The following is a 26437-nucleotide window of genomic DNA, read 5'->3' as shown; positions in this document are numbered from 1 at the left end:
GGGCATTTTGAATGTTTAATTCTTTTGTTTTTTTTCAAGGGTTTCTGTCACCAAAATTAACCCTATTAAACTACTCCTACTTTTCTCTATACCCCCGTTACTCCAGAAATATACCTTTTATAAAAGGTATAGGGCCAGGCAGCGTCGGTCTCCTACTGCTGGCCCTGTAAAGGGTGTTCGACGGCTGCCTCACTGCGCCAAATACTGAACGGCGCGAGAGTTCCCCAGTCGGCAGTGAAGGCTGCCTGGTCCCGTCAATCTAATGTAGCAGGGCGTGGCCAGAGGTGGGAGAACGGAGCCTCTAGGAGCAAGGGCAACGCCCCCTCTGTTCCTAGAGGCTAATTAGCATATTATAAAAGTTATATTTCTGGAGTAACAGGGGCATAGATAAAAGTAGGAATAGACTAGTTCGGTTCAGCTGATATGAGCACATCACTATTGTCAGCTAGTTTAATAGGGTTAATTCTGGTGACAGAAACCCTTTAAAGGATCACTGAGCTTTCACCAAACTTTAGTCATGTCATAGCGAGATATCAAAAGGTTTAGATCATGGGGGTTTGATGCAGAGACCCCCACTGATCACACAGGTTGCTCTCTCTGCAGCAGATGGGCTCAATAGAAAGTGTATGGGCCAATCTTTTTTTCGTCTGCTGCAGTGAGGAGAGAGAGAGAGAGAGTGCACGCTGTGATCACTTTTCTCTCCTCATTCTGGCGTTCTGTGGGCTCTTAGACCCCACAATCAAAACCTTTGATATATCAAAAGTTTTGTGAAAGCTCAGTGACCCTTTAAATATTTTTAGACCCCCCCTGGGGACTTTAACATGCAATTGTTCGATCACCAGTAGACTGCAATTGTTATGTCCTCAGGTTATGTAGACTCTGGAATTAATAATTAAAATCATTGTAGGACTTTTCAAATGATGCTTTAAAATAGTGCCCGAAACATAATATTCATGCTTTGCTTTACTGTAGTGTGTGCTGTTAGAATGAAGGAGTTGCCTTTGATCGGTTCACAATGCCACTTGAGTCAGTTCATGGTCAGAGATATGGAAATCAGTGCTCAGTATGTAAACTGTCACCATCAACACAGGGCACGCTGAGCACAGTTCCCGTATCTCTGAGCATGGAAATGACTCAAGGGGCCCAGCAAAAGGATCAAAGGCAACTCCTCTATTCTAACAGCACACAACATATTAACGTCAACTGAGGATATTATGCTTCGGCAACAATTTTAAAGTTCTGCATGGATTTAATCATCATTTCCATAATTGTGAGCAGCCTCAATTGTATATGCATTTTCAGACTGGCAGATCTTGATACTTGTTTTTAGTTTTTTTTGTGCTTATCTTGCATAATTCTACCGGATTATTGTAGCATTTTATATTTTAAATTGTTATACCTATTTATGCATCACCAGGCAATTGCTAGAACAGTATTCTATATTATAGTATTATAGATCGTATTAATTTTTGCATAATTTATTTAGAAAAAATAATATAAACATTCTTAATCCTTTTGATTAAAGGGGATTTCTGGGACTTAGACACCGATGGAAAACCTTAGGATAGATCACAAATATCAGATCAGTTGTGGTGCGACACACAGTACCCTCACTCATCAGCTATTGCACCTAGCGCTAGAAACTACACAGAGGACAGAAGGCTCTGTCCACTGTATAATTTCCTTGAACCTCACACAAAAACCATTAAAGGGTTTTCCAGGCGTTTAATACTGATGACCAATCCACAGGGTAGGTCATCAATAGCTGATCAGTGGGGGTCCGACTCCTAGCACCCCTGGCAATCAGCTCTTTGAAGAGAAGGCCAGTGACGTCACGTTCATCAGTCACATGACCTAGGCGCAGCTCGGTCCCAATCAAGTGAATGGAGCTCAGCTGCAGAACCAAGCACAGCTGCTATCAAAGGGATGGTAGATAGGAGACTTGAACGCTGCGGACTCTTCAAAACAGCTGATCACTGGAGTGCTGGACCTCCACCTTCCACATCAACAGAACAGGAGAATATGAATAACCAGGACTCTTCTCAAGTAGATTTGACTCTTTTCAAGCCCTGGGCTGCAATGATTATGATGCTGGTTCTCAGCAACCACTTACTTTTAGCTCATGAGTGACACAGCGCTGACATCAGCATTTCTGTCACTACTTTATGCTGCCCTCAGTGAGGTTAGCATAAAGTTGATGACAGTTTCCATTTAAGTGACTGCCCAGAAATCTTAACAACATTACATATGTTTTTGGAGGGGGAGGGGGGTGTACATGTGATTTTTTTTCCAGTGGTTAATAATTGAGATAATCAATATGAAACACTTACAGGGGTAGCCTTTGCAGAGGACCTCAATAGGGGTGGACATTTTCTTCTCACTGATACGTTCATATTTCTGCCGTTTGGTTGCAGCTTTCAATCCTTGCCAGGGCAGCGACCCGAGGTTAAAGTACATAAGAACATATCCCAAACTCTCCAAATCATCCCGGCGACTTTGTTCTACATGGAAGAAGTGCGGCAAATAAGAAGGCTTTTCAATTTCTGAACATTGTATTAAAACAAATAGCAACACATACACTATGAAGTCAATGGGTCCACATTGTAATGCGGCATGCACACACCCACTATCCCGGTTTTGCAGATCCGCGGGCCACAAAACATAGGCGTGTGAACACGCCCTTATACACCGGCAGAAACAGGCCAATAACGTGCACCAAAAGTCTCTCTCTCTTTTAGGGAAGGGGTGAGAAGATGAGTAGTTGTACTTCTCATCAGGCCATTTGTCCCCTAGCATTTAGATAGTGAAGATCCAATTCTGGTGTTCACTTGACAAGATGTGCAAGTAGACATACACAGCTTTACATAGCCGACATGGGCATAACCTGACCAAGCTGGGGTGGCTGGAGTTATGGAAACATCTAAGCTGGTAGGACACCGCTGTTACCTTAACTCTATTAGGATTGAATGGGGACTTGCTGTGCCTATGCATCGCTCTCATTCACAGCTATAGGAGTTCCAAATACAGTGAAGTGCCGCCTGCTCCGCCATGACAGTAACTCAGCCTACCTCTAGCTGGCGCTTACTCTGGTTTACAATCTCGGCCTTGAAAGGCTGGGAAGGGAATAAATTCTTCAATGGTGGGCTAGAGAGGGCATTCATCCAGGAGATAAGTTTTGAGAACATGTGACAGGTATTTATTTCTACTCTATTTTTACCATCACTTACCTATGCCCAGATGAGTATTAATAGAGGCATATCTAGCAGTTCCAGTCAGGTTCTTGTTTTCTCGGTAGGGTATGTGTTGATGCGTCCGAGCATCCCGATATTTCTTGGCTAGGCCAAAATCAATTATATACACCAAGTTCCCCTTCTTTCCAAGTCCCATCAAAAAGTTGTCTGGTTTAACATCCCGATGAATAAAGTTCTTGGAGTGAATGTACTCAATGCGACTTATCTGTAATAGATCACAAAGTAGTCATACGTTTAATAATGCAAGAACTATATAAGCATCTAAATACGACATATATACTACAGCTTTATAATTAAAGGGAACCGGTCACGTTGAACATGCAGTCTGCCAGCAGTACATTATCACAGAGGCGGCGAAGAGCCGATTAATATATAGGTTTGTGGGAAAACGTTCAGCAGAAAGCCCCTATTACACAATCCACTTTTTCGAGCACTTACCGGTAACAAATGTTCATAGGAATGCTTATGCCCAATACTTGGTCTGCATAATTGTGCCTCTAACCAGCCAGCATTAAAATGTATGTGCTCCGTGTAAGAAAACGTAGTCCCGGTCAAAGTTGCTTGAGACTTCAGTATTCCTATTTTAAAAAGTTTTTAAATACACAGATAGGAATACCGTACTAATTCACCGAAGTCTTCGGCCGATAAAGTTTTCCTACATGGAGCACATACATTGTAATGACGTACACGGAAACAGTTACAAATTACATTTTTTAACAAATCGACTTCAGATCTAAGATCCAATGCTCAATTCGCTTAACCCTGCTCCTAAACATACAGTACAGACCAAAAGTTTGGACACACCTTCTCATTCAAAAGAGTTTTATTTTATTGACTATGAAGGCATCAAAACTATGAATTAACACATGTGGAATTATATACATAACAAACAAGTGTGAAACAACTGAAAATATGTCATATTCTAGGTTCTTCAAAGTAGCCACCTTTTGCTTTGATTACTGCTTTGCACACTCTTGGCATTCTCTTGATGAGCTTCAAGAGGTAGTCCCCTGAAATGGTCTTCCAACAGTCTTGAAGGAGTTCCCAGAGATGCTTAGCACTTGTTGGCCCTTTTGCCTTCACTCTGCGGTCCAGCTCACCCCAAACCATCTCGATTGGGTTCAGGTCCGGTGACGGTGGAGGCCAGGTCATCTGGCGCAGCACCCCATCACTCTCCTTCATGGTCAAATAGCCCTTACTTTCAAAGTTTTCCCAATTTTTCGGCTGACTGACTGACCTTCATTTCTTAAAGTAATGATGGCCACTCGTTTTTCTTTACTTAGCTGCTTTTTTCTTGCCATAATAGAAATTCTAACAGTCTATTCAGTAGGACTATGAGCTGTGTATCCACCTGACTTCTCCTCAACGCAACTGATGGTCCCAACCCCATTTATAAGGCGAGAAATCCCACTTATTAAACCTGACAGGGCACACCTGTGAAGTGAAAACCATTTCAGGGGACTACCTCTTGAAGCTCATCAAGAGAATGCCAAGAGTGTGCAAAGCAGTAATCAAAGCAAAAGGTGGCTACTTTGACGAACCTAGAATATGACATATTTTCAGTTGTTTCACACTTGTTTGTTATGTATATAATTCCACATGTGTTAATTCATAGTTTTGATGCCTTCAGTGTGAATCTACAATTTTCATAGTCATGAAAATAAAGAAAACTCTTTGAATGAGAAGGTGTGTCCAAATTTTTGGTCTGTACTGTACATTGAGCAGAAAATATCAGTGTACAAAGTATATAGTTTTGTAGATAAAAGATTTAGTATATCAATCTGCTCAGCTGATCCCGCTTACTAATGAGCAACAAGCCATATCTGGAGGGATGGTAAAACAACAAGAGATAACTGTCACATTTAATTTTAATTTTCATATATGTAGTTACTAATAACATGATATTCCAGAATCAGTTACTATTAGACTGACTTACCCCACATTTAATAAGATTCAGCCCTTAGCAACCAGTCTGCATAAAACTGCAATTTCACTATTCAGTTAAGATGGCCGCCACTGCCCTCACCCTGAGGCTAATCCCGGCTGCCCTCACTAGCCAGTAACAATAGCCCCCCCAAAAGTGTCAGTAACCAGAGCCCTCCCCCCTAAAGGGTTAATCTCCGGCAGCACAAAGGGGTCCTCTTACCACATGTTGCTTTCATTTATACACTGAGCAGATGGCAGATCTCCCTTCCCTGGTCTGCGCTGCTCCAGCTCTGCTGAGTGAGGGAGCGTCTGCCAAGCGCAGGGACAGGGAGAAGTGCACACAGCCCAGGCACTGTTATCAGCTGCTGGGGAGGACCTGGCTTTAATCATTTACTTACAGTCCCTGGCTGTCAGTAATGTGACCCTGCACGCTGCGTGAACAGATAGACGGACCATGCCTAGCAACCCTATTTTAAGCACAAGTAAAAGTAGGCAGTACAGGGGACAAAAATGGGGAATTAAGGGGTAATTGAATACACAGTGAAAAGTTGAAATAGGGCCACCAAGGTGATATTAATCACCACAATCCAATACTCAAAAAACATTCACTCAACCGTTCCAGCACAGTGGCTCTAGCTGGCCACAATTGAGGATGTTCTGTTCCCATTCATATTACCGCAGCAGCCAATCAGTGGCCTCAGCAGTCACATGTGCAGGAACGGCACATCACTGCAGAGCCTCAGCGTTCACGTGAGCCTTTGATTTAGACACCAGTGTTTTCCATTTATGTGCTATCCAGACTGCACCCGCATAACACACAGACTCAAAGTTAAATGGTGCAATTCTAAAATCAGTTTTCCATATGGATCATTGGTCCGTGCAGGGAAACTCTCAGCATGCACCATTCTTATCTATTTTCTGTCCAAGACGAATTGCTCCAGGAAATAAAATGGATGCACACTGAGTCCACAATGGGCGTCCACATACGTTCCCAGTATTCATAACTCCCATCTGAGCCCAGCCTTAGGACTAGATGTTCTCAAAGTACTGGGGGGGGGGGGGGAAGGGGGTCACTACTTCAGTGTATTCAAAGGCCATTGGGACAGAAAAAAAAAAAAAAAAAAAAAAAAAAAAAAAAAAAAAAAAAAAAAAAAATCGCCAAAATGAGCAACAATAAAAAAAAAATATTGAAGCCAAGAACATTCATTATTACAATACTCACCTACCATCCACAACTCTACGCAAGTTAAAGAGGAGCACTCCAAATATCAACCATGTAATGTATCTCCACAACATACAGTGGTGGGTTTAGAGAAAGAGCAAAGACCAATGGGGCTGAACTGCTCTCATCGCAGGCTTTAAACCCATTGACTCTCACTACGGTTAGCAATAGGAATCAAATATAGTTTGCCTGTGAACACTGGCTTTTCTATCTGAACCAAAAAACCTTACTAAACAAAATGTTTATTTCACAAGAATAAAAAGTCATTGTAAAACATGAAGCATTTGCATTCATCCATCGTGGTGGCTCATACCTACCATCTGATCTGCCAGGAGCAGCACGGTCTTCAGGCTGAACTTGCGAGAACAAAAATTGAACAGGTCTTCCAAGCTAGGGCCAAGTAATTCCATCACCATCACATTGTAGTCTCCCTCTGCTCCACACCACTTGATGGAAGGAATCCCCACTGTCAGACAAGACGTTAATGTAAAGAGACACAAAAGCAGATTGCAATCAGCCGCTGAGCTCCTAATGTCATGACGCAGATATGAGCACTGGTATATATTTTATATAGCTACTGCCAGTGGACCGTAGTACACTGGGATAATGAGTTACCAAATCAAAATTAGAATTTGTACGTAGAAGATAATAAAGCCAAAGTAGGCTGCAATGACAACCAGTTTTAGGGTGTTTTATAACTTTACCCCATAACCATTTAAAAAAATATATAAAAAAATGGCTGCCTTAATTTTTTAATATCAGAGGCAGGGTATGCCAACAGGTCTTACCTCCCCCTTGCATCATCTTGTAAAATTTACTCTCAATATGCAACTGAGGATGCTTTGTCTTCACACATTCCAGCTTAATGGCGACCTCCTCGCCGGTGGCAATATTTGCACCTGTGGAAACACGAGAAACAAACAAATGTCTCCTGTTGTGTAAAGCACATAAAACATGTCTGCACAAATCTCTGACAAGGATACAAATTACTCAGTGTAACCATTTCTCATGCAAATCGGCTTTTACTTTCACACGGAATCCATAAATCTTTATTTTTGATGGTTGAATATTTAGGAGCACATTCTCCATTCCTCTTCCTTGTCACGCGTGGAGAGTCATAGAATTTGGGGCAAATTTGATTTATATTAAAAGGAATCTTTGGGGTTTAAAAAAACAAAAAACAACTAAAAAACGGTGCATTAGGCCTCAAGCAACTTTAATGGGTCAGTGATCTGTCCGCACCACAAAAACGTACTGTATGCACTATTTTTTTGTGCTGCGGAGGCACGGACAGAAACCCCATGGAGGCACTCTGTGATGCTTCCATGGGGATCTGTGCCTCCATTCCACACAGGACCTTCCGGATATGGGGTGCACACGGCTGGTGCCCGCAATTTGAGGGCCGTAATACGGGCACGGCCGTGTGCATGAGGCCTAAGGCTACATGCACATGAACGTATTTTGTTTCCGTGTCCGTTCCGTTTTTTTTGCGGATAGGATGCGGACCCATTCAATTCAATGAGTCTGCAAAAACAGTGTGCTGTCCACATCAGTATGTCCGTTCCGTAGCCCCACAAAAAATAAAAATAGATGACATAACGGACGTCATCTGTTTTTTTGCGGATCCGCAATTTGCGGACCACAGAACACTTACGGTCGTGTGCATGTAGCAGAGAGAAAGACTTAGTCACTGCTCTTCACTCTGGCAAAGACATGAATCACCTTGCACAGAAGACAAATAAGGTAAATGAAACAGAGTTGCATCCGTCAGTCATATGTCCTTTGTGCGGCTCAGCCCCAGCAATACCAAGCATTTCCACTACACAAAGTAAGGCGTTGTGCTTGGTATTGCATGAAGAGGCTCCCTTAAAACAGCTAATCAGATAGGTCATCAATAATTAATTCCCGGGCAGCCCCTTTAAAGGAGGATCTTCCGAGGCCATAATGAACAACGACTTGTGGAAGGTCCTTGGAGACCTGGCCCATCAGTAGGGCTGGTGGAAGGATGTTTCTCAATTCTCAGACATCGGCTTTATTCTAATACGTTCACAGCATACTGCCCCCTATCCCATAATAATGGGATGACATGTTTCAATGCTGAAGCTGATTAATGCAAATATTTTAGAAAGATAGGATTTACCGTAGCTCAATGTCCTCAGATTGCATTGCATTACAGATGGAAAGCAAAGCCTTTAATACACTCAATTTCCATTTTAGACTCCACAGCTTTCGTCATGCTTACCCTGAGTAAAGCACAAAGCAATCAGGAACAATCTTCAGGAATCTCCAACTGAGCAGACCCATTCAATATGCCATTGTGAAGCCAAATATACATAGAGGCCTCCATAAACGAGTAGAGAGATGTTCCTTCAAAAAAGAGACCTCCAATGAGGTCGCCCTAAAGCACCTGTACACCTTTCAGACAAAGGATAATTACCACTCAGTCCCAGTGCAAACCAAAGATCAAAAGGAGGGATTCTTAACTAGATATCAATGTAGACACACCAACGAAAACAAACCCTTCAGTCGGCTTCTTGTGTACTCAATCTTACCACCACCTGCCCTGAAAGGTATCCTGCAGCCCCTCTACTGAGCGCTCAATTCCCACACGCAGAACTCAATGCATCTGCAGATGATCACTGGGGATAAGCACACAATCTCCTGTAAAGATCAATTAGGGATCTCTGTAGATGGCAAAAATATTACATAAAAAGGTTTATTTGAACTGGCATATCTGAGGTCTGAAGGATCAGGCAAGAGGCTTAGGCTTTGTTCACATCACTGTTCAGCCTTTCGTTCTCCTGCCCCGTTTAGGGGCAGAAAAACAGAAAGGACGGATTCAACACATAACTGAGCCGAATGGAGTACACAGGCCCCATAGACTATAATGGGGTCCATTAGGTTTCCGCTCAGAAAGTTTTTGAAGCGGAGACAAAAGTGCTGAATGCACATCTTCTGAGCGGAAACCTAACGGACCCCATTATAGTCTATGGGGCCTGTGGGCTCCGTTCGGGGCAGGAGAACGGAAAGGCTGAACGGTGATGTGAACGAAGCCTAACCTTCTTCCTGATCATGTCTTGATAGAATAAAAATAAAAATGGGAACATCGACCTCAAATGTGGATCATATGGATCGGAATATGGTTGTTGATGCTATGTAATGGAGTTTGAGATATGGTTGCCCGAAATGTAACAATCCGGTTCTGCATCGCACAGCATATTAGAGTCCAAAATGCAGCACTGTATGCTCAAAGCCTAAAATGTGCATTCATGTCTCTACCACTAAAATAGTCAAGGAAACAAGGTTTAAAATGTAAGCAGATCAACCAACATTCTTCTTCCTGCAATCTGAATCCCATATTCTATATCAGAAAGAAATCTGATTGTCAAACACCTATACAAAATAGAAAACCGCCGCACCTATGTCTGCTAAGTTACATGTGGGCAGACATAGGTCGCACTACGTTTTTTCCAGAAGAGTAAAAATACTCCTCTGACCATTTTTGAGGAGTACAAAAGCTGCGGTAATACAAATACATAATATATAGGCCTGCACTTGCTCACATCTGCGTTGGAGGCTGCGTTTGGAGCCTCTGTTGCAGATTCTGTCAAAAGACCAGACAAAAAAAGCCTTGTATGCAGCACTTTTTTGTCTGGTAAAAAGACAGGCTCGTGAACGGATCCCATCATAGTTTGCAGAGTCTGTTCAGCTTCTTTCCTGTCAGGCTGGGCTCACATTACATTTACCAGATGCCATACTGTAGCATCCGTCACCACAGTTCCATTGTAAAAAAAATACATTAAAAAAAAAAAAAGTATACGTCACACTAGCGTTGTTTGAATCCGGCATTCAATTCCATCACCGGAACTGCCCGCCGGATCCGGAAAAACGTGTGAAAACGGATTACATTTGAATTCTAATCAGGATTTTGATCACAATGAAAAAATGCATTGGAAAAAACGGATCCGCCATTTATGGACTTTAACTTTTTTTTCACATTTTTCGGATTTAACATGCAAAAGCCGGATCCGGCGTTAATGCAAGTCAATAGGAAAAAGGCCGGATCCAGCGTTCAAAGTGTTCCGGATTTTTGGCCGGAGGTAAAAATACAACATGCTACGGTTTTCTGAAAAGCTTGATCAGTCAAAAAGACTGAACTGAAGACATCCTGAACGGATTACTCTCCGTTCAGAATGCATGGGGATAAAACTGATCAGTTATTTTCCGGATTTGAGCCCCTAGGCCAGAACTCAGCGCTGGAAAAGAAAACCGCTAGTGTGACAGTACCCTTAGCCTTGATGTTTTTTTGCTGAACCTTGCAGGATGTAAAAGATTTATTTATTTAATATATATATTTTTACAGTATGTCATCTGTCTGAGGCGTCCGTTAATGTATACGGTTTTTGTGTATGTTGAATGTATAGCCTTACATGCCCGATCCATCACTTCTGCTATTTTTGTTGCTCTGCTCATCCAACGGAGCAGAACAGAAATAAATTGTGGTGGTGTAAACGTGGCCTTAGAGGTGGGTATTTATGCAGGGGACCATTACTAAATACCATCAGGCAATTATAGCCAAGTGATAAAGTCCAGTCCAATATAGCGGACTTAACCCTGTACTTTATCAGTTGGCTATAATAGCCTGCATTACACAGTGCACAACATACACTACACGCATCAGTGTGTAATGTATACATGTGCTGTTACCTTGATGTCCAGGGCTGTTTTTCCACCTCTGAGGAGTCCTCTTCAGCTCCTCAGCCGCCATGTTACCCAGGGTCCTTGTGCAGCACGGCCCGCTCTCCTTACTGTAGAAACTCCCGGGAGCCAGGCCCTCCTCCAGTGCACCGTATCACTCTGGTGCCCGCCCAAACCATCCAATAGTAAAGCTTCTTACTGTATGGAGCTTTGCTATTGGTCATTTCAAGCCATTCCCAGTGCTGCTGAAGGTAGGGGAAAAGTCTAAGGGGTATTGGTACGCCTTAGACTTTTTCCAGGGAGTAAAATGGCCTCAAAAAGGAGTCAATGAAGCTTGTACAGGCGTTATTGCGACCTCTGTGGGCACACAGAATATCCGCAATCACACAGATAGGCCTTGGCATACTGGCAGATCAATCTCCAACTTTTAAGACTATGTGCAGGCCTCTCAAACAGCTAGCCAACAGTTGCCCATGTCTGGCAATCAATACTTTACAAGATGTATGTAAGGCAATAGCTTCAGGAATACATGTTCATATGTAAAAAGGTAATCCTGTTAAGTTAAAGGGGTTTTCCGGGAGTAGAATAATGATGACCTATCCTCAGGGTAGTCATCCATATCTGATCTGTGGGGGTTCGACTCCTGGCACCCCTGGCGATCAGCTGTGTGAAGGAGGACACATTTCCTAATGACTGCTTCCTAGACAAAACGAGCCATTATAACTAATAAAAGGCATTTGGGAATATATTTATCATAAATTAATATTTAAGTATTTTCATTTTCTTAATTCCCAGAGAACCCCTTTAAAGGGTTTCTATCACTTCGTTTCACCTATTTAGCTTTCAGACACTAGCGATCCGCTAGTGTCTGCTTTATCTAACCATCCTAATATAAGAGCTTATTGTCCTGCCGTTTAGCTAAAAAAAGAACTTATATAGATATGCAAATAAGCCTCTAGGTGCTATGGGGGCGTGATTAGCACCTAGAGGCTCCGTCTACCTTAACAAACTGCCGCCGCCCCGCAGCACGTCACTCCAGCCCGCACATCTCCTCCGGAATGCGATGCTCCTTGTGCGCGTCTGTATTCGGCGCATGCGCAGTGAATGTCTGACCGCTTCCCTGCTCAGACATCTCCACTGCGCCTGTTCCTCGGAGCACTATGACGTCATCGGCGCAGGCGCAGTGGAGATGTCTGAGCAGGGAAGCGATCAGACATTCACTGCGCATGCGCCGAATACGAGGAGCATCGCATTCCGGAGGAGATGGGCGGGCTGGAGGGACGCGCTGGGCGGCGGCAGTTTAAGGTAGACGGAGCCTCTAGGTGCTAATCACGCCCCCATAGCACCTAGAGGCTCATTTGCATATCTATATAAGTTCTTTTTTTAGCTAAACGGCAGGACAATAAGCTCTTATATTAGGATGGTTAGATAAAGCAGACACTAGCGGATCGCTAGTGTCTGAAAGCTAAATAGGTGAAACGAAGTGATAGAAACCCTTTAAGGTGCATTTACACGCTCCGAGGTGCAGTAGCGTTCCAAGCGTACTTTCCCGACAGTCGGCTGCTCAGAGGAGGCCGATCACTTCCACAGTATGGGGACAGGGATCGCTATTGCAATCACCGTGCCCTCATACAGCGCCACTGTTTCTGGGCAGCAGATGCTGTTTAGACAGTACGATCTGCTGCCCAGAAACAATAATTTAGGTGCACGAACGACAGGATCACCGGATGAACGAGAGTTTTGCTCATTCATCGTGTGATCGGCAGCACATTTACACAGGCAGATTGTCAGGAACGAGCATTCACAGGAACTATAATCACCGATAATCTGCCTTAAAGAGGACCTTTCATGGGGTTGTAGGTTACAAACTGGATAGCACAGCCCCTACAGATGCAAGACCTTTTTTTTTTGTTCTGTTATTTTCTGTTTCGCCGTTGTGTTCCCTGCTGTTTTTGGCGCCTGATATGTTAATTTAGATCATCAGTAGAGGGAGGTGGAGACATTTCCGTCCCCCTGGCTGTGACGCTCTCTGCTGCGATGAGACGGCGTCACAGCCAGGGAGAAGGAGACTCCCATTGAGGAAACCAAATGTCTCCTCCTCCCTGTACTGATGGTCTAAATTAACATATCAGGCGCCCAAAACAGCAAAAGGACAAAATGGAGGGGTATTTTAGACTTGCATCTGTAGGAGCCGCCCTATCTGGTAAGCATACCAGTTTGTAACACATAATCCCATAAAAGGTCCTATTTAATAGACAATTTCTGGCAGTAGCTTTTTTTGGTGCAGGAAATTTCTTTTGCAAAACCAGCTTTAAATGTATAGATAAACAGACGATATGGCGAATCTATGCTCAAAAGACACGTTTATATGCAAGACACTTTTTATGTAATTTTTAGCACTTCTGAGATCGCCTGTCTTTTCTGCTCTGAGCATTCACTCCAGTCTTGTCTGCCAATGACAAGGAAATTCCTGTTCACACAAAGGGATTTCAGACCAACAAGCTGTAACATCTACTGTTCAGACCCCCAGAGCGTTTCGCTTGGGGGACACATGGTGGCAATGACACCATTAATATGTATATTTTAGTATGGTTTTGCTCGTTTTTTCTCTCGCCGCTTTTTTTCTTGCTTTCCCGCTCTTTTAGTTCAGGTTTTTATGAAAGGGTTAAGTCCTGTCAGAATCAGCTGGTTTTAGCCGGTCTCACCTGAGCCTTGGATGTCGAGCAGGAATCCTCTCTGATTGGTGCAGCTGGTTGCTGGGGGAGATTTCTGGACAGCTGATTGGTGTGGATGCCAGCGGCGGGAAAGTTTAGTCCTTAAAAAGAGGGTTTCGGCGGCGCTTCTGGGCCAGTTTTATCAAGACCGGATCGTCGCCCCCCCCCCCCCCCCCCTCCCTCCCTATTCTTATGTTGCTTTGCTTTATTAGAGGGGCTGTATCACTCAGCTATTGCCCAGTGGATTTCGGTAATTATTGGAATTTTTAAATAGTTATTTATTTCTCGTGCATGGCATTGGGGGACACAGCACCATGGGTATATGTCCAACTACCACTAGGAGGCGACACTAGACATAAAAAAGTGTTGGCTCCTCCCCGTTGGGCTATACCCTCTCCACAGACACTAGGCAGCTCAGTTTTGTTCTAGTGTCCATAGGAGGCAGACCTGACCTGCTTTTTTGTGCAGGTCATCCTGCTACTTTTTTATTTTATTTTTTCTTTAATCATTTTTTCTTTCTCTGCAGGTTTTGGCCTGCGGCAGGGGTGGCTCCATCGTGTTCCACTTTAGTTGCCCCCCTGCGGGCGCGTACTCAGGTACCTGGCAGCCACCCAGTCCCCAAATCTGCTTCCGCAGTGGAATTCCGGCAGTCCCACGGTTCCCGTGTTGAGTCCGCCGAGGGGGTGGTTACTGCTGCGCCTGAAGACGTCTGAGGGTGAGTACGTTAGATTAGGGATCCCACCCTCCTTCCCACGCCTGGACGCGTTCCCCCCTCATGTTCCCTTCCCGGATACATGATACAGCTTTATTGCTGTGTGGGACAATGACTTGCCTCTGATAAGCTGCCTTGCCTCTGCTAGCTTGTGGGTTTTTTCTCTCAGCTGTATCCTGGCCCCTGAAGCCCCTGGCCTTCCGTTGTTTCTCTCCCTGGGGGTCTCTTCCTCAGCTCTCTCCCCCACCTGGCCCCCGTTCGTCGCGGCAATTCTGGGGCACTATCGCGGTCGTTCACTCCCGGCCGAGCTCGATTACTTTAGTCCCCGGCTTTTCGGGCCTACTAGGCCGCAACTCCCCGCCCACTTTTTCTCTTCCCGGGCTTTCTCACGTCTCCTCCCCTCCGTGGGGGGAGCCTGGGAGGGGCCTCTTCTGCCTGCCAAGCCGGCCCCAGGTTCTCTGCTCTCTCTCTGAGAGGCGGTTCTTTCTCCGGCTGTCGGCTCCTTCTTTCTGCGGTCGCCGGCTCCTGCTATCTCCGGTCGCCATCTTCTGCGCTCGGTGCGCTGCACAACTCCTGGGGTCCGGTAGGCAGCCTATGGCTGATTGCTCCACAGGCCCCTTCCCTCTCTCCCCTCTCTATTGCTGCATTCTCCTGCAGCCCTGCCACCTGAATGAGGTTTCCTGCCTACTATATAGCTGCTGCAGCACCTCTTGGGAAATGTTGTTTCCGGGGTTAGATAGGTCAGCCCTGCTGCTCTATGGGGCCCTCCTCTCCCGGCCTCCGTATCGGATCGCCACGATTTTCGTGCGTCCGTTGTCTACGGAGGTTTCCACGTGGTAGGGCCTCCTCCCGCGCGAATGGGCTCCCTCCATGGCGATCCTTCAGTCCCTGGCGGATTCGCTAGAGCGCTACCTACAAATTGCGGTCTCCTTCCCCCCCCTGTGCCACGCGCACGCTAAGATACAGGGTCCCGCAAAGAGTAGCCCATGGACCACCCTTGGGTGGTCTCAACTAGCTTCCACCCCTCCCCGGCATCCTCGGGTCCCCCAGGACAGGCCGGAGGCTGGTGACGAAGCCTTCTCTGTCAGTTGCCTCTGGGGACTCCTCTGCACCGATTCCCTCGGAACAGAGCATCAGGCGGTCTTCCACCATGCAGAATCCCTCTGCGTGGTCAAGTCAAACGTGCATGGTGGTACCTACCCTACCAGGTTTGGTGCCCCTCTAGTGGACTTTCAGATGGCGCCCTCCTGCCTGCACAGGTAATTACCGCATAGGTAAGGCAGCCGTCACCGTGCTTAGCAGCTGGGACACCTACGCGGTGTCTCTGGTATGTACGCCCTCGTAGGCTGTGCACGACAGACCTTCCTGGCCCCTATCCAGGGGCTATGTTCTAGGCAAGCTGATAGTTCAGGCAAACGCCACTTGTAGGGTTGGCTCCCCTTCTCGGCCTCTAAGGGTTCTTTTGTAGTGCCTGTACCAGAGAATACAGGCCGGCCTTTATGCCGTGGCGATTACATCTGTCTGTTTTCAGCTGCCTTGTTACTTTCATAGGTAGAGTTCCTGCTGACTGGTTAGGTGTCCCATGCGGCACTATTTCCCCCTACCGGGCGAGATACACAGGCCGCCTTCAATTGCTGTAGCAATTGCACCTGTCTGTTTCCAGCCACCTTGCTCCCTTCATGGGTAGAGTCCCTACACTATCTCCTGATGCTGTATCCAGTATCCCTGGCGGGCTCTTTTGTTCCGTGCGGCACTATTTCTCCCTTTCCGGCGAGATATAGAGGCTACTCTGAATTGCTGTGCAATTGCCTCTGTTTGGTTCTAGTGGGCACCAGGCTACCACCTTGTGCCCTTCATTTTTATTTAACCTCTCTATCTCCAGGAGCTGTAGCCGTTGCTTCTGTTTGGTCTTATGGTGCGAGATATTGAGGCCACTTTGTAGTGCCGTTGCCACTGCAACCTCATCTAGAGTGCACCAAACAGCCATCTTACTCCCTTCTTAGGTGAGTTTCTGCACCGTCTCTGATGCTGCAGCCGTTACACCTGTCGGGCTCTATGGTGTGCCATGCGGCCCTATTTCCCTCTATTTAGGTGAAATAGAGGGCATTCTTCAGTTGCCATTGCACTTACCTTGTTGTGGTGTGCACCTGTCATTCCTTGTGGTACCGTGTGGCCCTATTTTTCCCTTCCCGAGCGAAATATAAGTGCCATAGCTAACGTGGCAGCCGTTGCACTTCTCTGGTCCTAGGGTGCTCCATGTGGACCCATCGCTCTAATCTTAGACCTAGTACCTCGGCCATCTCCAGATGCTGTACCCATTGCACCGGTCTGGTCGTATCTCTACACTACACAGCCTCATTTCTACCTTACAGGTTGAGGACCTGTACCCTCCAAATGCGGTTGCATTCCTGGATGCTGTGGCTATGTTTCCACCCTCCTTAGTGTGCAACATGCAGCCACTTTACCTCGGTTTTCGGCGTGTATTTTTAGTGTCCCTGTCACCGTTCAACCCACGTGCTGGGCCCTATGGTGCAATCTGTGGCCCATACGGTTTCTGTATTACTGGGTGCTTCCTTCCCCGGGCACTAATCTGTGCTGCGGATGTTGGTTACTTCCCTTTTCGGCATCCTGGTTCAGCTCGAATATGGTAGCCATATCTGGCAGGGGTGGGCCAGCCCAACCTCCTCCTTGTCGGTCTATTTCTACTTCTGGTGTACCCAGTACATGACTGATCTGTTCTGATCTGGTGGGTGGTCCCTACACCATGGCCTGGTGGTTGTTGGTTTTTGTGCTAAGGTTGCTATTGCCATCCTTATCAAATACTACTTTCGGCTGCACTCCGCGTTCCACATATTATAAAGGAGTATCCGCGTTTCCTATTACAGGGCGGACCATTCCTCGTGGAGTACAGTGATCTCCACTGGATCTTCTCCTTGTTGGGATACGTAGCTTGCTGAGCCCCGGCCGCTGCGGTAGTTTTTCGGCCATCACTTGATGTCCTCCGCCACACGGAATCCTCCTGGGGTCAGCGACATTTCCTCGCTGGACGTCCTCCCTGATGAGTCAGGGACAGAACCACTGAGCGTCACACACCTGCCTGGTAGGTGAATTTTCTGCTGATTGCTCTGACATAGGACAGGGTTCCGTAGTTCCTTCTGGGTCCGGGTGTTCCCTTATTTCTATGCTTAGTTGTACTATCTAACAGAGGGCAGTCCTTGGGGACCTTGCTATTGTCTGCGCCCATCCGGTACTCTCTCCCCCTGGGAGCCTTCTGTATGTCGGTCGCAGCTGGTTTCTACATTTCGTGTAGTCACTCCCGCTTCTTTTATAGCGACTTCACCATTCCTTATGCATATGGGCGTCTGTTTTAGTGGTACAACCCAAGCCGCTGTATTTGCCCTCCCCGGGACAATGTATGCTGATTGCTAGCCACTATTCTTTGAATGGCTAGTTGTCCATGGCCAATTCCTTCCCATAGGGTGGTTCTTTTCATTTTTTTCTTGGATATTCTGGTTTTTGTTGTCCTCTGGTGGTTCAGTTCCTGGTTCCTTGTGAGCCCTTTGCGGGTACTCCTTTCTGGAGTCCCTGTCACCGTTCATTTGATCACTCAGATTCTGTAGGATTATCGTTGTTTGGGAAGGGACCTGGGTTGATTGTTCCCCTTGCGGGTTCCAATAGCCTTTTGGACCTCATGGGATTCATGTCTGTCTTCCCATCCTCCCACTTCAAGTACCTGGTGTTGAGTGGTTTAGTGCTACGGTTTGCATTTCCACCTTATGGTATCCTTCGGGAGGGACCCCTCCTGTTTGTAGAGCCTTCCTCCTTAGTCTGTTGGGAGTACTCTCCTTCTCCTCCCATGTCTCTCAGTCCAGTGTATCCCTGCTGAGATTTCCTTGCCCTGCATCTCCCTGATACTTCATTTGGCCGGAGTTTCTCCGGTCTTGCGCTTCTCAGCGATTATTTTATTTTCAGGGGCTCGTTCCTCGTCTCCTGGTTTTGGGATGCAGGTCTTCTCTTATTTTTTTCTTTTTACCTGGCCTTTACTTCCTAACCCCTCCCTTTCCAAGGGTTGGCGGTTTCCCTTAGCGCCTTTGGGATTTTCACTTTCCAATAGGACGTTTATCTTCATCACCTGCTTCGCGGTGGGGGGGGGGGGGGGGGGGGAGTCCTGCTCCCTTCATATGTGAGCCTTGCTATGGCTTCCCTCACTCCAGTGTGCCCCTGCTGAGATTTCCTGGGCTTGCATCTGGTTCCCTTCTTCCCTGATAATGAGTTTCGCCAGAGTTTCTCCGGTCTTGCGCTTCTCAGCGATATTTTGTTTTCAGAGGCTCGTTCCTCGTCTCCTGGTTGGGGATGCAGGTCTTGTCTTTTCTCTTTTCCTGGTTTTTACCTACAACCCCCTCCCCTTCCAGGGGTTGGCGGTTTCCCTTAGCGCCTTTAGGATCTTTTCCTTTCAATAGGGCGCTTAACTTTTTCACCTGCTTTGCGGTGAGAGGAGACCTGCTCCACTCACATGTGAGCCTTGCTATAGCTTCACTCTCTCGTTTGGCCTTCAGTGATTCCAATTTCCCTTGCTCCCCTGGCCCTTCAGGGGTTGACCTCAGGGTGTTTGTGCTTTCGACTGAGACAATTAGGATGTTGGGTAGATCCGATACGCGATGCTGTCCTACTTTCCCTCCAGCCTTCGGCTGAGCTGGGTGTTCCTTTGCCTTCTTCTTGCATTTGGGACCTTCTCCCAGGCATTTGTCCTGGGGTGCTGGCAGTCGTCACTGTGGCCTCCTTGGAGTTTCTCCCTTGTTATGAGGCTTCCTGCCTATTCCGTGCTTTTCTCCTGTTGGGTCACATGGTTCTCCCGCACCTGTATGCCCACAGGTGGCATGGTTGTTCTTCCCACCCTCGGGGACTGCTTTGGGACGTCCCATGGTGCTGTGTCCCCCAATGCCATGCACGAGAAAATTGGATTTTTTGTACTCACCGTAAAATCCTTTTCTCGTAGTAGGCATTGGGGGACACAGATCCCTCCCTATGTTGTTTTACTTCAGCTTCTCCGGGCTGGTCTCTTGATCTTTCCCGGTACGGGAGTTGTTGGTTCCTTGCCTTTCTTCTCTCTCCTACTGCTTTTGGTACAAACTGAGCTGCCTAGTGTCTGTGGAGAGGGTATAGCCCAACGGGGAGGAGCCAACACTTTTTTATGTCTAGTGTCGCCTCCTAGTGGTAGTTGGACATATACCCATGGTGCTGTGTCCCCCAATGCCTACTACGAGAAAAGGATTTTACGGTGAGTACAAAAAAATCCAATTTTATGATTTATAATTTATTTATCCTTAATAAAGCATTGCGGCCATTTTTATTCCAACACAAGGTGTCATGTCATTATTTTAGTATTTATTATGGTTTAGTTATTAAGTCTGAAATGGGTCATTTGCCTCCATGGTAGGAGGACACTGTTTATTGTCCGGATATTCTTTTGGAGCATAAAACTGGTACGGAGTCCCTCCCAGGTGACATTCTGTCACTCCACTGACATTTTAGCCATTAAGTAAGCACACAGTCATACGACAGGCCGCTCTGAGTCACTGGACTATAACCATAAACCACCTGCTAAATCGTATGGTTAACATAGCTGGGGATGAATCAGAACAGTGCAAATTAAGAGATAACTGCGCTAGGTAAGCAAGGCCACTGAGCCAACACCACACTCATATATAACTACTGCGGATTACAGGGACATTTTATCTGGTTGTCGTCATCACCAGAATGTGGTATGATCCAGATACAAATTTATAACCAATGGGCCCCAAATAAGGCACATCTATATCAGAAAAAGCAGAAGTCCCTATGGTTGCATCTTCAGGAACCCTTCCGGTGATACTGCTTTGCATGTCTAATCAGAGATAAACCAGGAGCTCTGGGCCAAGCCCAGCAGATGGGGGTAGACACAGCAGGAGGCCACAGCAGAGGATGGGGGCAGGGAGCCGCTCTCCTCCACACACACTCAGTATACACAGACCTAGTCTAGTCAGGTCTCTTACGCTCCATGAACAGCACAATTTCTTAACCCATTGCTCAGCACAAGCCGCCCACATTCTACAGCCAAGATGGCAGTCTGAGCAGCTGCAGAGCCCCCAGCAAGCACCCCTTGCGCTGCAGCTGTCTCCCCCTTTCCACTCCCTCTAAATGGCAAGAAACATCCTGTTTTCCCTTTGCAGCAGCGCAGGCAAATCAGCCACTGAACAGATCACAAGCTCTGGGGAATACTCGGGATATCCTTCCTCGTACACAGCCAGGCTATGCATGAGTGAAAGCAGCTACATGTACTGTGTTCAGACAGCTCTGTCCATGAAGTATTGGTCAGGGTGCTCCAGCTCAACTGGACATTGGGGACATGGAGAAACGTCACTGCACGAAGTCCAGACAGTATCTTGCATGGGTCCTATGGTAGAAAATAATAGGATCTGTGCACGATGGTCCCCAGGCATCATAGAGTTGCCTCAGCAATTGTACCTGTCCACACCTGATGTCAAATCCAGCAGCAGCGCATCCCTGGAAGTACACGTTAGCTGTCCATGTGCATTAGTGTCAGCCAGTCTCATAAAAGGGGAATATCACGTCTGTCCCCGACCAAGATCAGACATGTTAGACTACAACATGCCATCCCTTGTACTAGGGAATACTACTATCAGCTAATCTGCCTCTCTCCTACAGAGTAAACATGCAAACTCAAGCCAAAATCTATCATTACACAGGGGTGTTCAATGTCAAAGAGCACTCGGCCTACAGCACACTCATGTACGACCACCTCAACAATTGTGGTCGGCCATCTTCCACGCTCGTCAGTGCATGTGCTTTTCTGTTGAAATGGAAGGGTCAATGCACTAAAAGTATCAGAAAAGATTAGAAAAACATGGCTGCCTTCTTTCAATAACAGTGGCACATGTGTCCATGGGTTGCGCGTGGTACTGCAGCTCCGCACAAATCAGCAGAGATAAAATACCTAAGATAAAGGGGATTTTGTCCTGAACACACATTGGCGATGATCTGGCAGTGCAATTTTACGCCAATTACCCGATGAACAAGCAAACGGTCTTTCAACAGGTTTAAAAAATCATCGTTTGCTGGCGGCAGATTGTGCCGTGTAATCAGCGCTCTGCTGCCGGCAAACAATGATTCAGTAACTGAGGAGGAGATCGCTGCATGTGATAGTAGTGGTCTTCTCCTCTAGCAAGCAGAAGATTACCAGGAAGGAACGCTTCAGAATCTGTAGGTGTAATAGGGACCTTAGCCTTCACATCTGTGCCCGAATACAGTAAATCCTACATTGGCTCATTTATGAAGAGAGTTTTCCTGCTCTTCCCAGATGTGAGCCAGTCCTGTGGTCCAAATACAAGAATGTGAACCATGATGCCGAAGTGTGAATGAAGCCCTGAGCCAGCCATCTCCCCCAAATGTTTGTCGGTCTACTGCTTTACTGAACAGTATCACAGTCATAAACAGAAATAAAATATGGGGGGCGCAGGTTGTTGGGGAAAATATCTCTGACTATGACAAGATGAACGGACCCAAAACCGATACAGATCAAGCAGAAGAACTTCATAGGAGTCCAGATACCAACCATAGTGTGAACAAAGGGCAAATCCCCGCACTTCTTTAGTCTAGGTTCTACAAACATCTTAACGTGGACGAGACTAGTTACAGAGCATAGACCCTAAGGGTTAATTAAACAAACAAAAAGGCCCAGTCTGGGAGGCACAGGAAGTCCTTATCTATTAACAGTATTTCTAAGAACCTAACAAACTGTTTGTACTCAGCCAGGCTGGGAACACAGTAGGAAAGGATGAGCCAAGCACCTGATTATGTCAGGTCTGAGCCGTCTTTACATTACTTGTCCCCGTTCAGCAGCCAATACTTTAAGTCCAATGTCTGCACATAGAGTAATCCCAAGGGACTCCCGTAACCCTCATGACTGTCTCGAGGAGGTGAGGGCAGAACAGAGACCGTTTTCAGACACAGAAAACCTCCAGTACCCAGGAATGGAGGCCAGGCAGCAGATGTTCCCCCTGAACACCCAGAAATAGAAACTCTGATCCTGGTTGTCTGAGCCAGAATAACATCCGTGCATGTAATACAGGTCACCGTGCTGCAGATCCCACCCTACAACTGGCCACAGATATGGGAAAACCGAATGCCACTCATTTTCCATTAAAGTTGTGATATTTACCCATCTCTTAAATTGGTTTTCCGAGATTTTCACAGTAATGGCCCGTCCTCAGGATAGGTCACCAATAGGCTTCAGCGAATCGACCTTTGGATCATAGATCTGAAGTTGATTCTTTTGAATACTTCGATGTTAATGCCGTATCTGTACGGCATTAAAATGTATTGGCTTCGTGGAGCCAAAGTTAATTTCGCCCGAAGTCGCGCGAGACTTCTGTTAATTCATACTTTATCCATATTTGTGTATTGAAAAAATGTAAAATAGAAATCTGAAGTGGGCTTTGGTACTGGCTGGTACCTCAGCCTAGTTCTGATTGCCATTTTAAATAGTGTTTCAATACGCAGCTATGAATACAATAGGAATTAACCAAAGTCTTGCGCGACTTCGGGCCAAATGAACTTTGGCTCCATGGAGCCAATACATTTTAATGCTGTACAGATACGGAAGTATTTGAACGAATCAAGTTCGTATCTATGATCCAAAGGTCGATTCGCTCAAGCCTAGTCATCAATGTCTCATTGATGGGAGGCGGACTCCTGACACCCATCTGATCAGCTGTTTGAAGAGTCCACAATGCTCCGGTGACCACTGTGGCCTCTTCCTAGTCCTGTAACGGTTGGGTCATCGGTTACGTGGCCTAGGCACAGCTCAGTCCTATTCGAGTGAATGGAGCTGAGCTGCCAAGCACAGCCACTATCCAAAAGGACAGCGCTTTGCTTTGTAAGTTGCGAGCAGGTTGCAAAGCTCACCGGGGTGCAGCAGCTTCCTTAACCCCTTAAGGACATAGGACGTACCGGTACGCCCTATTTCCCGAGTCCTTAAGGACACAGGACGTACCGGCGCCGCGGGGGTTAATCGGAACGGGATGCCGGCTGAAATCATTCAGCCGGCATCCCGTAACAATGCAGGGGGGGGTCATTTGACCCCCCCGTATCGACGATCGCAGAAAACCGCAGGTCAATTCAGACCTGCGGTTTTCTGCGTTTCCGGTCCATTCGGGTGTCCTGTGACCCGATGAACCGGAAAAAGACTGCGATCGGTGGCGTAATTATACACCACCTATCGCAGTCCGAGGATTTGGAGAGGCGTTACTGGCCCTGGTGCTGAACGCCGCTGTCCAGGGTGCTGATTGGAGCAGGGGAGAGAGGCGCGAGATTCAAACTTCCTGCGCTCCTCTCTCCCCTCCTCTTCCTGTCCAGCACCCTGACCGTGCAGCACCGTTCGGCACCAGCTCCTGCGTCCCCCTAATCGCCATCCATCACCCTCCTGCACCCATCGCCACCCAGGTAGGTTAGGGTCAGTGAGGGAGAGGCACCGTTAGGCAGGGAAAGAAGGGAAAAGTTAGAAAAAGTTCTTTTATTTCAAAACTTTTTTTGATCCATCAGACCCCAGACCCCCCCCCCCCACTGTACAGTATGGTCATGACACGCTCCCGGTTTGAGGCCGTCCGGAAATGTCTGCATTATTCCGATAATGCAGCATGTCCACCCCGAGGTGATCCTGCCTATGACCGGCTGTATAAGATACGGCCGGTCATCGATCACTTTGGGGCCAAATTCATGGAGGCCTACGTACCTGGAAGGGAGGTCGCGGTTGATGAGTCGTTGCGTTCAAGGGGAGACTCAGTTTCCGCCAATACATTCCCACAAAGCGGGCGAGGTATGGCGTGAAGCTATACAAAATTTGTGAGAGTACCTCAGGGTACACTTACAAATTTCGTGTGTACGAGGGGCGAGATTCCCGTATTCAACCCCCAGAATGTCCCCCCACTCTGGGTGTTACCGGGAAACTCGTGTGGGACCTTATGTACCCACTGCTGGATAACGGTTACCACTTGTACGTGGACAACTTTTATACCAGTATCCCCTTGTTCAGGTCCCTTGCCGCCAGATCCACGTTCGCTTGTGGGACCGTGCGGAAAAATCAACGCGGCCTCCCTGCCTACCCCCTCCAGGTACCTATCCCCAGGGGTGAGACCTGTGCCCTTACCAGTGGAAACCTGTTGCTGGTCAGGTATAAGGACAAGAGGGATGTCCTTATGCTGTCCACAATCCACAGTAACAGCACCACCCCAGTCCCTGTGCGAGGTACCGCGGCAACGGTCCTCAAGCCCGATTGTATCGTCGACTACAATCGGTATATGGGAGGAGTTGATCTCTCTGATCAAGTCCTCAAGCCATATAACGCCATGCGCAAAACCCGGGCATGGTACAAAAAAGTTGCGGTCTACTTGGTGCAGGTTGCCATGTACAACTCTTTTGTACTATCCCGAAGCGCTGGCAGCACAGGGACATTCCTCCAATTCTATGAGGCAGTCCTCAAGGCCCTGATCTTTTCGGACCGGGAAAGAGCAGGCCGGAGTACCTCGGGAATTGGAGGCGCCCGGATCGTCCCTGGCCAACACTTTCCAGGTGTGGTCCCCCATACTGGAAAGAAGGGACGAACCCAAAAAAAGTGCAGAGTGTGTCACAAGAGGGGGATACGGAAGGACACCACCACTCAGTGTGACACGTGCCCCGATCATCCGGGCCTCTGCATTATCGATTGCTTCAGGGAGTATCACACTTCCATGGAGTACTAAATTTTTATAATCCCCAACAGTCCACTAGAGAACATAAAAAACTATGGCTCTCAGACTTTGGAGACACGGAAACATTTTTTTTTTCCCAAAAAAATATTAGTTTTAGTGCAGGCATCCTCAAACTGCGGCCCTCCAGATGTTGTAAAACTATAACTCCCAGCATGCCCAGACAAACTACAGCCATCAGCAGGGCATGGTGGGAATTGTAGTTTTACAACATCTGGAGGGCCGCAGTTTTTAGGATGCCTGCTTAGTGTCTCCAAAGTCTGAGAGCCATACATATTGGGCATCGTCGCGTGCGTAAAAGTCGTCGCTATAAAAATAACTTTTGCCCAAACGCCTCGGATGAACGGTGTTAAAAATATAAAATAAAAACGGTGCCAAAACACCCATTTTTGGGCAAAATTTCCATTTGAATCCTTTTTGCCGGTAATAAAGCTAGGGTTAACAGCCAAACAAAACTCAATATTTATGGCCCTGATTCTGTAGTTTGCAGAAACACCCCATATGTGGTCGTAAATGGCTATATAGCCGCACGGCAGGGCATAGAACGAAGGGAACTCCATACGGTTTCTGGAAGGCAGATTTTGATGGACAGTTTTTTTTTTGACACCATGTCCCATTAGAAGCCCCCCCTGATGTAGCCTAGACTAGAAACTCCAAAAAAGTGACCCCATCTAAGAAACTACACCCCTCAAGGTATTCAAAAGTTACTTTACAAACTATGTTAACCCTTTAGGTGTTCCACAAAACTAAATAGCGAATGTAGAAACAATTTTAGAATTTAATTTTTTTGTTACATTGCCTCAAAAAGACTAATATAGAGCAACCAAAAATCTAATTTACCCCTAAAATAGTCCCAAAACAACAACCACCTTATCCCGTAGTTTCCTAGATGGGGTCACTTTTATGGAGTTTCTACTCTAGGGGTGCATCAGGGGGCATGTCAATAAACCAGTCCAGCAAAATCTGCCTTCCAAAAACCATATGACATTCCCCTTCTTCTATGTCCTGCCGTTTAGCCAAACAGTAGTTTACGACCACATATGGGGTGTTTTTGCAAACTACAGAGTCAGGGCAACCCATTTTGAGTGTTGTTTGGCAGTTAACCCTTGTTT

General features: G+C 46.6%; 1 protein-coding gene across 1 annotated transcript in view; it reads right to left on the bottom strand.

The window, feature by feature from the left end:
- Positions 1-26437, bottom strand: part of CSNK1E (casein kinase 1 epsilon) — a 64457-nt gene that overhangs the window by 7894 nt on the left and 30126 nt on the right. Inside the window, exons 3-6 of the mRNA XM_040407079.1 lie at positions 7188-7298; positions 6717-6865; positions 3228-3456; positions 2331-2501 (exon numbers count right to left, since the gene is read on the bottom strand). Of these exons, the coding sequence (XP_040263013.1) occupies positions 2331-2501; positions 3228-3456; positions 6717-6865; positions 7188-7298 (660 nt within the window). The remainder of the gene's footprint in view (positions 1-2330; positions 2502-3227; positions 3457-6716; positions 6866-7187; positions 7299-26437) is intronic.

The sequence above is a fragment of the Bufo bufo genome, chromosome 9 (genome assembly GCF_905171765.1).
Source record: "Bufo bufo chromosome 9, aBufBuf1.1, whole genome shotgun sequence".
Taxonomy (NCBI): domain Eukaryota; kingdom Metazoa; phylum Chordata; class Amphibia; order Anura; family Bufonidae; genus Bufo; species Bufo bufo.
This window is presented reverse-complemented; position numbering and strand designations above follow the sequence as displayed.